Source organism: Desmodus rotundus, chromosome X, assembly GCF_022682495.2.
Source record: "Desmodus rotundus isolate HL8 chromosome X, HLdesRot8A.1, whole genome shotgun sequence".
In the NCBI taxonomy this organism is placed as follows: Eukaryota; Metazoa; Chordata; class Mammalia; order Chiroptera; family Phyllostomidae; genus Desmodus; species Desmodus rotundus.
This window is the reverse complement of record NC_071400.1, coordinates 40,650,839-40,664,200: the sequence shown is the minus strand read 5'-3', so window position 1 is coordinate 40,664,200 and position 13,362 is coordinate 40,650,839. Positions and strand designations below refer to the sequence as shown.

Sequence of the window (13,362 nt, the reverse complement as noted above, 5' to 3'; positions counted from 1 at the left end):
AGGGGAAGGGAGGGAGTGGGCACTCCGACAGCCGTTAGGAGCGCCCAGCGTGAGCCGGGTTGGGAGCACAAGCAGACTGGGGCGTAGCGGACTTCAGTGGAGTGCGCCAGCTAGGGGTAGAAGGTGGGTCTAGGAGGCTCCGAGTAGGGCTGCTGGGAGGAGCGCTGTGTAGCAAGTGGGGCCCACAGGAAGTCTCCCGCAGGCGCAATGCGCTCACGCTGTGGGGGGGGGGGGGCGGTCCCCAAGGCACAGGGTTCCGGTTCCGGTTCCGTCGCAGAGACACGTGAAGGTCGGTGAGTTGCTACGGAGTTCATTTCAGCACCCGTGGCTCTGCTGGGATGGATTCCTCTTCTTCTTCCTCCGCAGCGGGTTTGGGCTCAGTGGACCCGCAACTGCAGCATTTCATTGAGGTGGAGACTCAGAAGCAGCGCTTCCAGCAGCTGGTGCACCAGATGACCGAACTTTGTTGGGTGAGGAGCCTGGGGCCGAGACCTGGCCACCATACCTACTTTCCCCTTGTCCTTTCCCCGCGGGACTCGGGGAGGAGGGAGCACCCGCCAGCGTCCCTTGGTTTCCTTAGATTTCTCAGGCCGAACAGGGTGGGAAAAAAGGTGACTCCGCTTCTCAGGGGATTGTCACTCCAGACCTAGACTGTGTTGGTACAGAGGACTGGGGATCATAGAAGACATGCCGTTGTCCCAACCAGCACTTGAGGCACCTGAGGTTGAAGCTGCCTAGTGCTGGTCAGCAAGACTGGTGAAAGAGAGTTCCCAGTACTAGAATCTAATTTTTGAAACTCCGAGTCTCAGGGAGTCACCGAAACTCCTGTTCTGGACTCTTTGGGGTTTGCTTTGACTACCTGGTTTCTCTAACCTCACCTGTGACAAATGAGTGCCTCTAGCCTGCTAACTATAAAAGTGGTGTAACCTGTCCCAATGTACATGCTTCCTTGCCTTTTTGAGGGGTTGTTTTGTAATATCAAGACATTTGGGATCTGAAGGTTAAGGAATTGAGTATGCCCCATGAGGGGACTTTGGCAAAAGGGTGGAAGGCATTTGCACCTTGGAATTAAAGTGTTCTCTGGCTGCCAACGACAGAATAACTGCCCTGCCCTGACATACAAAATTCACAGAGTTCAGAGGCCAAGGGTGATTTTCTTTGGAACAGGAGGGTCTGAGGCTTATGTACACAGCAGAGAATAATGACCAAAATTCATTTGAACTGCTTAACTTGAACTAGATATAGTCATCGGTTTCCGAAGTCCTTTTTTAATAAATTTATGGTATTGCTGGACTCTGACCCTTAACAAATGCTTACTTAACTCCTGTCTGCCTTGGACCACAGTGCTTTCATTCTTTAAAAAAGAATATTTGTGATTCATTACATTTGGCCCAGTGTTGGATGTGGTTAAGGACTCCTCTAAGAATTGGTAAGCTTTAGGAAAATTTATACAATTTCCCATTCACCTTATTTAAGATGGAATCAAGAACCTCTAACTTAAGTAGACAAGGTTACAGAATCTCAGGTCATAAATTTTCTTTTTTTCTTTGATACATTTTCGGGTGTCTTGCTGCAATGATTTATCCTTTCACCCTTTTAATTCTGCAGTTATTTTAAACTCATTTAATACAGTTGGCATTGTGGAGTTGTAACCAAATTCAGCAAAGGGTTAATTCACTTGTAATTTGTCATTTTCCTTGTTTTGTAATATGTCAACTCCACAATTTTCTGGTCCCTATGACATTAGGCAAAGTTTCTCGATGTCACAGTTTCCCTCTTTGTAAAATGAAGATTAATAACATTACTTATTCTGTAGGGTTATGAGAATTTGATGTAAAGTTGTGGAAATTTTCTTGCCACAAAGTAAGCTGCTGCCAAATGTGAACTATGATTAACGTATCAGATACTGTTATTAGGTGAAGTTTTTCTTTTAAACAACAAGTTACTCTTTCCTTTTTTTTTTTTTTTGCAAAATTCCCTTTTGTGATTCTTAATCTTGTCCTGACCAGGAGAAATGCATGGACAAGCCTGGGCCAAAGTTGGACAGTCGGGCTGAGGCCTGTTTTGTGAACTGCGTTGAGCGCTTCATTGATACAAGCCAATTCATCTTGAATCGACTGGAACAGACCCAGAAATCCAAGCCAGTCTTCTCAGAAAGCCTTTCTGACTAATTTCAGCCTTACCTTTTTGGAGAAGGAAAATAGTTGAAGAATGGTTGAAGAAAAGGCTATAGGAGCATTGGCTCCCACCTTTGGCACTCTTGGGGCATCTGGTCATCAATCAGATAATGAACAAAGACCAATTTTTTGTGTGTTTGGACTTTAAGGGTCATATGTGTATTTGGTGTGTTTTTTTTAACATTAATCTTGTGAAAACAGTGGACAGATGAATGGAAAACTTTCCTAGATGCGTATTGCTGTTTGTGGGACTGTGTTTTTCTCAAAGTCCCATTAACTGCTTCCTACAATTTGGATAGTGGAACTGCTTTCTGTAATTTGATAGTAGGACCACATGAGTAAAATCTTTCATTTGTGTGGAATCGTTTCAGATTCCTAGGGACATTGATAGATATCTGGGTGTCTCTGAGAAAGGGCAGCAGTGGGGGAAGAGTAATTTCGTACTTAACTGTAGGCCTCCTTAACTAGTGTTTTGATCATCAGTGCTGGAAAAAAATACGGAATGTTCACATAATACAGTTCAGCTTTCTAATTTATCTCCCTTATACTGTGATTTACTTAAAGTATGGTTTCTAGGCAGTACAGGCAGCTGAGTATCTAGAGGCCTTTAGTTATAAAGGAATCTAGCCAGTGAACATAATTCTCATTACTAAAGTGCCACAAGGAAGAAGTTAACTTACCCTGTATATCAGGGTCCGAGAAATTCAAAGATGTGCCTAAATAAGTTGTAAAGATTTAGACCTGTCAAAATTTAACAACAGCTTGAGGTAGAGTTGCATGCCCAATGTTAATCAATATAGGTCCCATTTACTGCGTTCTTTTGATCACTGAAATAAAAGCTTATTTAAGATTCATCTCTGTGATTGAGAAGGCTTTCTATTTTGGTTATCACCTGCACCCTGGAGAGATTCGGTGTGGACTGGTTCCAAGGCTGAAATGTAGTCAGTCTGGGTACCTGCTCTGTGCAAGTTATAACAGTATTCCACAGATCCCTGACCTTTCTTTGAGAAAAGAGAACCTTGAGGTGAGATGGGGAAGGAAAGAATTCACTGCTGAGTCAATTCCCTGAGTGCAGTAGAAAAGGTTATATTGATTGGATTCTCCTCCTCTTACTTCAAATCCTAGTAGACTGGAGTATAGACCTAATGGTGCCTCTAGTGCAAATCCATGAAAGCTGGGGAAATAACATATTTCTAGAAGCCTCAAGTTGTTTTAGCTTTTCTGCATATAGGCACAACAAGGAATTTTTTTAAAAAGTCCTGATGAAGCTCTGGCTGCTATGGCTCAGTGGTTTGAGTACCGGCCTGCAAATCAAAGGGTTCCCGGTTTGATTCCCAGTCAGGGCACATGCCTGGGTTGTGGGCCAGGTCCCCAGTCAGGGGTGCACAAGAGGCAACCACACATCGATGTTTCTCTCCCTCTCTTCCTCCCTTCCTCCCTTCCCCCCTCTAAAAATAAACAAATAAAATCTTTAAAAAATAAATCCTGATGAAAACAATTCAACAAACATTTAAGTGCTTACTTTGTGCCCAGGATTCAGCAGTGCACAAAGTCCCTGCCCATGTGGACCTTATGTTCTAATGAGGAGAGATAGGCAGTAAACACATAAATATGTCTATAATGAGTGCTACGGGGAAAAATCAGAGTAAAGGTATTGGGGAATGTTTGTGGGGCATTGTTATTTGAGATAAGATGGTTAGAGAAGGCCTCTTTGGGACAATGGCATTTCAGCAAGGACCTGAAAGAATTAAGTGATGAAGCCATGTAGGCTTCTGGGAGAAGAGCATTTCAGGTAGAGATGACACAAGTCCAAAAGCCCCAGGGTGGGAGCTGCATGCTGTGATGCTAAGATAAAACAGTCAAAGGGTCAGTATAGCTGGTGTGAATTGAGTAAGGAGAATGGTAAAGTCTGAGAAATATGCTAGTAATGGATTTGGGCTGGGGGTGTCAAGGGTGTACAGTGATCGTGTAGGGGGTTGTAGGCCATTGCAAGCACTTGGATTTTACCCAGCAAGATGGGAAGCCATTTGAGGATTATTTTAGCAGACAAAGTGATAAGATATAACTTAAGTTTTAGGAGGATCTGGCTGCAGTGTGGAGTATATGTACAAGGGAAAAAGAAGTAGCAGTAGCAGCAGCAGCACAGTAGTAAGAACAATGCTATTTTGAGGTCCAGGAAAAATCAGGCTTTTAGGGTAGGTAACTGGCATATACCTTGTATCAATATGCTTCTATTGATTTTTTCCCTACAAAATATAGTGTGTTCATGTAAAACCTCAGGTCATGAAGGAAACGTCCTTTTGTCTTTTCCTTCTTATTCTACATTCTTATTTTTTTACTATAATTTATTTTATTATTATATCATTGCTCCTTCTTATTCTTCATCTAGTATTAAAGTATTCTCATTACATTTACACACAAACTTAAATGTCTTTGTTTTACAATATCCCTTGCTTAGCTAATACAGTGAGAAGAGGATCCTGTCAGATTCATACAATATGCTTCAGCACCAAGGGATGTGTTTTGACACTACTAGGCACAAAATGATGACAAAGAAAAGTCAGAACATTCGCATCCATCCTGAAGGGGGTTAACCGCCAGAGCAACAATTTGAGCTTTCATTTGTTTTGTCAATCTCAAAAATTTATTCTCAGAACCTTGACAGAAATGTACTATAAGCCCTAATGATATCAAAGTCCTCATTTCAAATATTCAGGGTAGAACATTCAGGACTCAACTGTAAAACAAAAGGATTGGATTAGCAGACTCTTTTTCCTGAAATAAGATCTTTCCTGGAAGCCTAATTAATATGTAAAATAGAAAAGCAAAGCTGCTCTGGTGGCGGGGGTATCTGGAGGCCTGCCCACTGCTGTGGCCTCACCCTACCCACCCCAGGCCCTTACCCCATGCCCCCAGCCCGTGGTGCCTAAGGCATTCATTAGCTTAGGACTTCTAGGGTTTTATTAAGCATGCTGTGAAAACGGGAACCATACTATCCCTAAGACTCCTGCCCATGATCCCTGAATGAATATTAATTAGGAATGACAGATACAAGGACACCAAGCAAGAACTTTATATTTATTTACAGTAACAAACCTATCTCCATAAGGAATTGGGATTACAAAATGGATCATCAATAACCCCCCTGTAAAATAGACTTTACATGGAAGACAGTTGATTGTCCTTTTTCAAAAACCATTTTTTCCTTTTATCAATACCTTAATTTTAAAAAATCTTGGTCTAGGGAGAGATTTTATTCCAACAACCACCCAATAGTGCTTCTTTTAAGACTCTTCATACTGTTTTTCAGTCTTATTGTTGGCGTTGTCTGGACTCGAGAGTATGGTAACCTTCATTTTCATTCCACAGAAGAGTACGGGTATTGTTCAGATTTATTGATCTCCAGTCAGAACTCAACAGGTACAGACTAAAAGGGACATCTCAAAAGGTGTGGAGGAAGAAATGTCAAGAACTATGACAAGGAAATCACAGGTGATACCACTGAAGTTGTTGAGGGCCTATGCTGCCTTCTAAGAGAATGACAGAGCAGGTGGTGACAACAGTAGGGAAAAGGAAATACTACATGGAAAAGACTGCCATAGGTACTGAAAATATCCAAGGCCTTGTTCAGTTAGTTCATTTGAATGCTTAACACAAATCACAAGACAAATGAAGAGTATCCCACCCAGGGCTGGTTTTGTGTTTGGCTCCTCTAAAACAGGTGTTTCAAGGCAATGTGCAAACTTAGTACCTGACACAGAAAGTGAGTCAACTGAAGAGCAGATGATATACACCAGGAGGTTACTCTGGCCATTGTAAAGTTCCACTATGAAGACAAGCAAGTGGAACTGATGATTACACATAGGGCAAAAAAGACAAATCCTGTGATAAAAGAAAATAATGAATTACTATTTTAGTACTTACATAAGAAATGGTAAAGCAATTGGACAAATCATTACATTAGGTAACACCTTAGCAAGTGGCCAGCATATTTCAGTAATTAGCCATTTAATGTATGAACTAATAAAATTTGTATTTGAAAAGCTGTATCTGCAAAAACCACTCCTAAAAAAGCAAAGCTACACAGAAATGTGTAGAAGGGATAATTAGGATATAGGAAACCAGGAGTCAGATGTACTGATCAGGAGCTCTACATTAACAAAAGGGCAAACAATTTTGATATGTATCAGCAATATAATAATAATAACAACTTTCTTTTATTGAGGGTATGCATACTATTTGCCATATTAAATATTTTACATGGGTCATCTCTTTAAAAATTACAACTCTATGAGAGAGGAACTATTATTACCATGCCCATTTTATAGATGGAGAAGCTGAGGCTCAGAGTAATAAACTTATTCATGGTTACAGAGCTAATAAGTTGTGAGGGTGGAAGTTGAACCCAGGCAGTTTGATTTCAGAGCTCATGGTCTGAGCTATAGTAAATTGCCTCCTAATGTATATTTAAAGATAGGAAGTAATGTTTTTCTAAAAGGCAGGGCTAGAATGACCAGAAGACCATTTCAGAGATAGGATGGTATAGTGGAAAGAGCATAAGTTTTAGAGCTAAGCAGAACAGGGTTCAAATCCTGACCCTGCCAACATCTACATGACCTTAGGGAATTCACTTAACCTCTTTGATCCTCATTTTCACTATAAAACTGAGTTGTAATGCCTACCTTACAGGGTTGAAAAATGAGATCACACATAAAATGCTTGGCAGATTATAGATGCTTTAATTGGTGCTATTGTGTATTTATTCAGAACTGAACATCTTTGATAATCCTAGCAGACTGGGAGAATAAGAGGAAAACAAGAAGTCACTTACTGAAGCTGATTAATTGATGAAGTGGCACAGTTAATGGAACATATAATACTAAGAATTTTGAGTTTTACCTTGCAATCAATGGCAGCTATAGGAGGATTTTAAACAGTGGAGTGATATAATGATATTTGTACCTTTTTTAATGACAAAAGTACTACATGCATGTTTTAAAACTTTTAAACAACATAGAATTGCTTAAATGAAAGTCCTGTTATCCTCACATACACATTTAGAAAGATCATTTTAGCAGCTATTTTGGTGGCTGGATCAAGGCAGAGGAATAATAATAAATATTTTGCTAATTTAGGCAAGAAACTATGGAGGATACAGTTCAGATAGTGGAAGTTGGGATGGACAGGAGGAGACAATAAGAACCTGGGGGAGCTGTGAGAGAAATCTGGAGTAAAGTGGAAAGGAGTAAAACATGCTATGAAAGGAAGTAGGGTATAGAAAAATGTGCTATTGAAAGGATACCATGGGTTTAGGGAAGGAAAAGTGACTGGAAGAGAGGAAGATAGCAGAACCAATCATGTTGAACTTGCTGCAGAGAGAAAATTATATAAATGGCTCTCCCCAGTTCTATTGCTCCAAGTGTCTGGATAACCACTGGAATTGTTTATTGTAGCCTAATTTAAGGAACATACGCAGAAAAACTTAAGTCAGAAATACTTAAAAGATTATTCACAAATACAATGTTCTATACAAGCCAAGAGGGAACAAAAGATAAAATATCACTTGAGTTTTGCTGTGGCCAGCATGGCTTGGTTGGTTGGGCTTTGTCCTACAAAGCAGAGGGTCACTGGTTTGGTTCAGGGTCAGGCAACATGCCTGGGTTGTGGGCCAGGTCCCCGGCTGGGGACATGGGAGAGGCAACTGATTGACATTTATGTCTCACATCAATGTTTCTCTTCCTCTCTTTCTCCCTCCCTTCACTTCTCTGAAAATAAATAAATAAAAAATTTAAAAGAGCAATCATTCAATAGAAAAATATGCGAAGTATATAGAGAGACAGTTCAAATAAATGGCTCCTGAACATGTGAAAAAATATATTTTTTATTTAATAGAAATGAAAAATCCTACACTGAGCTGTCATCTCTCATATATTGGACTGGCAAAACACAAAATATGGTAAGTGTTGTTTGTGGGTGTAAGGAAACAAGCGCTCTTACATTACTGATGGGAGTATAGATTGGTACCACCTTCACGGACAGCAGTTTAGCAACACCTACCAAAATATAGATGTACAAAGCGTCTATTCTAGAAATCTGATTTCTAGGAATTCATCCTACAGATATACTCAACATGTACAAAATGACATATAAACAAGGCTACTCACTGCAGCATTGTTTGTAGTAAAAAGGGACTGGAAACAACATAAGTGTTTCTCAATAAGATATTGGTTAGATAATGTTCCTACAATGAGATACCATGCAGCTGTAAAAAGGAAAACTTTATTTACTGATATGGAATGAACTCTAATACATTATGTTAAATTAAGACAAGGTTCAAGACATACATGGGAGGATTAAAATATATGTATATATTTGTTTTAATAAGCATACATTATCTCTTGAAGGATATTGTTAGTATTGGTTGCCTCTGGAAAGAGGAACTGGGTAGGGGAGGGAGGGAGATTTTCTACTATGTATCTTTTCTCTGTGCTCTTTGAATTTTGAATTATGCGACTGTATTATCTATTCAAAAATAAATATTTTAAAAATAAAAATTTCTCCCCACTTCAGAACTCTGAACTCTACTAAAGAATGAAAAGGTGTGATGGAAACCACTTACAGGAATAAAAGCTCTATATTTTAACTACAATATTTGCAGATGTCTCTAGTCTCAAATAAATTACTTATGTCTAAGGACCTCAAGCAGGGTTGGGCTAAGAGTGGGGTGTGTAAGGCACTTGCCTGTGTGCAAAATTTAAAGGATGCCAAAAATTCAATAGTCTAGACAAATAACATTTAATGCAATATTTTAAAATCAAAATTAATTTCAAAATCCATGATGATCAAAATATCAAAATACTAAATGCCACATCCAGCCATACTGGAGACTGAGGCAAAAGGAAAAATGTGGGTCCTATATACGTGTTTCTATGTGCTCTTAAATGGTTAATTTTTTCCAGAACATTAAAGCGGTCGAAAAAATGTTGAAAAATTGACAAAGATAGGTTACCTTCACAGTATTAAATTTGTTTTTTTTAAAGATTTTATTTATTTATTTTAGACAAGGGGAAGGGAGGGAGAGAGGGGGAGAAATACAAATGTGTGGTTGCCTCTCACATGCCCCTCACTGGGAACCTGAACTGGTCCACAACCCAGGCATGTGCCCTGACTGGGAATTGAACCAGGGGCCCTTTGGCTCACAGGTTGGTGCTCAATCCACTGAGCCACACCAGCCAGGGCACAGTATTAAATTTAAATATTGTATCTCCCCCCTTTCTAAAATCAATAAGCAAGCCTGGATGAGGACAAAAAAATAAAATAAAAATAAAATAAAATAATAAAATATGATTAAAGACATAACTGAAAATGTGAGAAAAGAACAAAGCACCATTTTTTTTAAAAAAGACCAAGTAGTTTTGAAAAAAATTATAGAAATGAAAAGTTTTTAAAACTTTCTGAAAGTAGTTTGAAAATTCAACAGACATATTAAACCACAGATTGAGCACAGATAAAATGTGGTAAAATGGAATATAGATATACAGAATACAGCTCAGAGAGATAAAGAAACAAAAACGTGAAAAATAAGTAAAGAGACATAGAGGATAACTGGAAAAAATGTAATATTCAATGAAGTAATGGCTGAGAGCATTCCAAAACTGATGAATTAAAGATGCAAATTCTCAGATACAGTAAGTATGAGTCCTAAGCAGAATAAATACAACTAATTTCACATTTAGATGGTTTTGGAGACTCTTCACAAGATCAAAACATGATCAGAATGATAATATTAATATTTTCTATGTGCCAGGATTGTTTAAACACTTTACTCAAAAGATAATCATTTTAATATTGGCATATTTTCTTCCAGTCTTTTATCCATACATGTTTATGTATGTACAATAATTTCAAAGGAAAATCAAGAATAATACTACACATATAATTTTGTACCCTACTTTTTTTTTCTTGTCTTTTCACCCTTTGTCTATGGGTCAGTTTATTGCTACAACCCTCTAATTTTTTTTGTTTGTTTTCCCCCCTTCATTCTTCTTTTTTAAATTTATTTATTTATTTTTATTCAGTTATAATTGTCTGCATTTTCTCCCCTTCCCTCCACCCCACCCCAGCCAGTTCCACCTCCCTCCCCCACCTCTACCCCACCCCTTGATTTTGTCCTTGTGTCCTTCATACGCAGCAGAGAGAAAGAAGGAGCTTATACCCTTTTCAATGGCATGGATGGAACTGGAGAGCATTATGCTAAATGAAATAAGCCAGGTGGTGAGGGACAAATACCATATGATCTCACCTTTAACTGGAACATAATCAACAAAAGAAAAAAGCAAACAAAATATAACCAGAGACATTGAAATTAAGAACATTGTAACGATAGCCAGAGGGGAGTGGGGAGGGGATAGTGGAGAGACGGGTCTATAGGAGCTACTATAAAGGACACAATGTACCCTACTTTTTTTATTCAACTTTTTTTTCATAAGCATTTTCCTAGGTCATTAAGCAGCAGCAACAACAGCATAAACAGCTAACATTTTAGTTCTGTGGTTATGAACACAGGTTTTAAGATGAAATTTTTTGTTTGAATCCCTGCTTAACACTTACTAGCTGTGTGACCTTAGGTAAGTGGCCCACCTTGTCTTTCATCCCATTTTCTCATCTGTAAAAACCAACATCCTAGAGTTATTGAGTTACCATTTACTAAGCTGTCTTCCAGGCACTGTGTTAAGTATATGAATAATCACATTTAATCCTCACACAACACCTATAGGTTGAAATGGTTATTGCCCCTATTTTATAGATGAGAAAAGTGGGGCTTAGAAAGACTGTAAAGCAGGGGTGTCAAACTCATTTTCATCGCGTGCTACATCAGCGTCACGGTTGCCTTCAAAAGGCCAAATGTAATTTCAGCTCCTCAACAGTTAAGGAGAAGTTACATTTATAAAGTCCTGAAATTATTTTGGCACTTTGAAGGCAGCCGCGAGGCTGATGTGGCCCCTGGTGAATATGACTTTGACACTCCTGCTGTAAAGTGATTTGCCCAGACTCCCATAGTCTATGACGGTGCTCCGACTTGAATTCAGATCTGTCTCAAAAAGCTATGCTCTTGATTGTTATGCTTCACTCCTCTTCTTTGATATCATTTAAATGGCTTCATAGTATGTACAAGTCGTAAAGCTAACCACATCTCCCAAAATTTGCACATTTAGATCTTTTGCACATTTTTTTCGTATTATAAATCACCCAATGAAGACTTTCTTTGCATATAAAATACTGCACTTCAGAGAGAACCTTTAGAGTAGTTACTCCAAAGTGGATTTATTAACTCAAAAAGTGTGAGCATTTTAAGGCTCTTAATATTTGTTGGCAAACTGCTTTCCAGAAAGGTTAAACCACTTACATACCTGTTGAAAGTGTGTGAGAGTAAGTTTGAATTTTTACCATATGTTGACCACCTATTTATGTGGTTTGCCCATTTTTCCTTAGACATGTTCATTTTTCTGATTTGTTTTTATGTTATATGGTTTTGTGTTATTTCATATATTATATACACTATATATGTATATATATCTATGTATGTTATATAGTATTCCCCTTTTACCTGAGGGGGCTAATGTGTCATCCCCAGTGGGTGTCTGAAAATGGATAGTACTGAACTCTACATATACTATGCTCTTTACTGTACATAAATACCTATGACAAAGTTTAATTTATAGACACAGTGAGAGATTAACAACAATAACAGAATAAAATATAGCAATTATAAAAATGTACTGTGATAAGAGTTATGTGAATGTTGCATTATTAAGTAAAATAAGGGTCACTTGAACAGAAGCACTGTGATACCAACACAGTCCATCTCAACCAAAAGAGCTGCTAAATGTCTAACAGGAGGGAGGCATATACAGTGTGAAAATGCTGGACAAGGGATGATTCAGTCCCTGGGCTGAATGGAGCATGATGGTTCAGGATTTCATCATGCAACTAAGAATGGTGCAGAATAAAACTTATAAATTATTTCTAGAATTTTCCCTTTAATATTTTTACATTTATTTTTAATTATATTTTATTGATTATGCTATTACAGTTGTCCCAAATTTTCCCCCTTTCCCCATCTCCATCCAGTCTCACAATCCCTCAGGCAATCCCTACATTGTTGCCATTGTCCATGTCCCTGGGTCATGCCTATGTATTCTTTGGTTACTCCATTTCCTTTGCTGTACTATACATCCCCATGGATATTCAGTAACTACTAATTTGTACTTCTTAATGGTTCACCTTTTGCCCATCCCCCTTCCCCCTCCCATCTGGCAACCATCAACATTGATCCTGTTTCTGTTCCGCTTGTTTGTTTATTTTGTTTTTTTAGATTCAATTGTAGATAGATATGTATTTGTTGACATTTTGCCATTCATATTTTTAAAGATTTTACTTATTTATTTATTAACAGAGGGAAAGGGAGGGAGAAAGAGAGGGAGAGCAACATCAATGTGTGGTTGCCTCTCCTACACCCCCTACTGGGGACCTGGCCCACAACCCAGGCATGAGCCCTGACTGGGAATCAAACAGGCAACCCTTTGGTTCACAGGCCAGCACTCACTCCACTGAGCCACACCAGCCAGGGCTACTGTTCATATTTTTTATCTTATTCTTCTTAAATAAAATTCTTTAACATTTCATATAATACTAGTTTGGTGGTGATGTACTCCTTTAGCTTTTTCTTATCTGGGAAACTATCTGCCCTTCAATTCTAAATGATAGCTTTGCTGGGTTGAGTAATCTTGGTGGTAGGTCCTTGCTTCTCATCACTTTGAATATTTTTTGCCACTCCCTTCTAGCCTGCAAAGTTTCTTTTGAGAAATCAGCTGACTGATTTTTATGAGGGCTCCCTTGTAGATAACTAACTGCTTTTCTCTTGCTGTTTTTAAGATTCTCTTTTTGTCTTCAACCTTTGACATTTTAATTATGATGTGTCTTGGGGTGGGCCTCTTTTGGATCATCTCATTTGGGACTCTCTGTGCTTCCTGGACATGTATGTCTATTTTCTTCACCAAGTTAGGGAAGTTTTCTGTTATTATTTTTTCAAATGGATTTTCAATTTCTTGCTCTCCCTTTTCTCCTTCTGGCACCCCCACGATGCAAATGTTCGTATGCTTGAAGTTGTCTTAGAGGTTGCTTA

The 13,362-nt window shown here is 38.7% G+C and overlaps 1 protein-coding gene across 1 annotated transcript; it reads left to right on the top strand.

Annotated features, from left to right (window-relative positions):
• The first annotated feature begins 248 nt into the window (after positions 1–248).
• TIMM8A (translocase of inner mitochondrial membrane 8A) lies at positions 249–3,031 on the top strand. The gene is made up of 2 exons (XM_024578740.4): positions 249–470; positions 2,010–3,031. Exons 1-2 carry the CDS (start codon positions 339–341, stop codon positions 2,169–2,171), a joined length of 294 nt encoding a protein of 97 aa, XP_024434508.1. The 5' UTR covers positions 249–338; the 3' UTR covers positions 2,172–3,031.
• Positions 3,032–13,362: the final 10,331 nt, after the last annotated feature.

Excerpts from the sequence above, each read along its gene's own strand:
- TIMM8A (XM_024578740.4), top strand. The coding sequence starts at position 339 with ATGGATTCCTCTTCTTCTTCCTCCGCAGCGGGTTTGGGCTCAGTGGAC. Across the intron at positions 471-2,009 it reads AGATGACCGAACTTTGTTGG|GAGAAATGCATGGACAAGCC; the intron begins GTGAGGAGCCTG and ends TGTCCTGACCAG.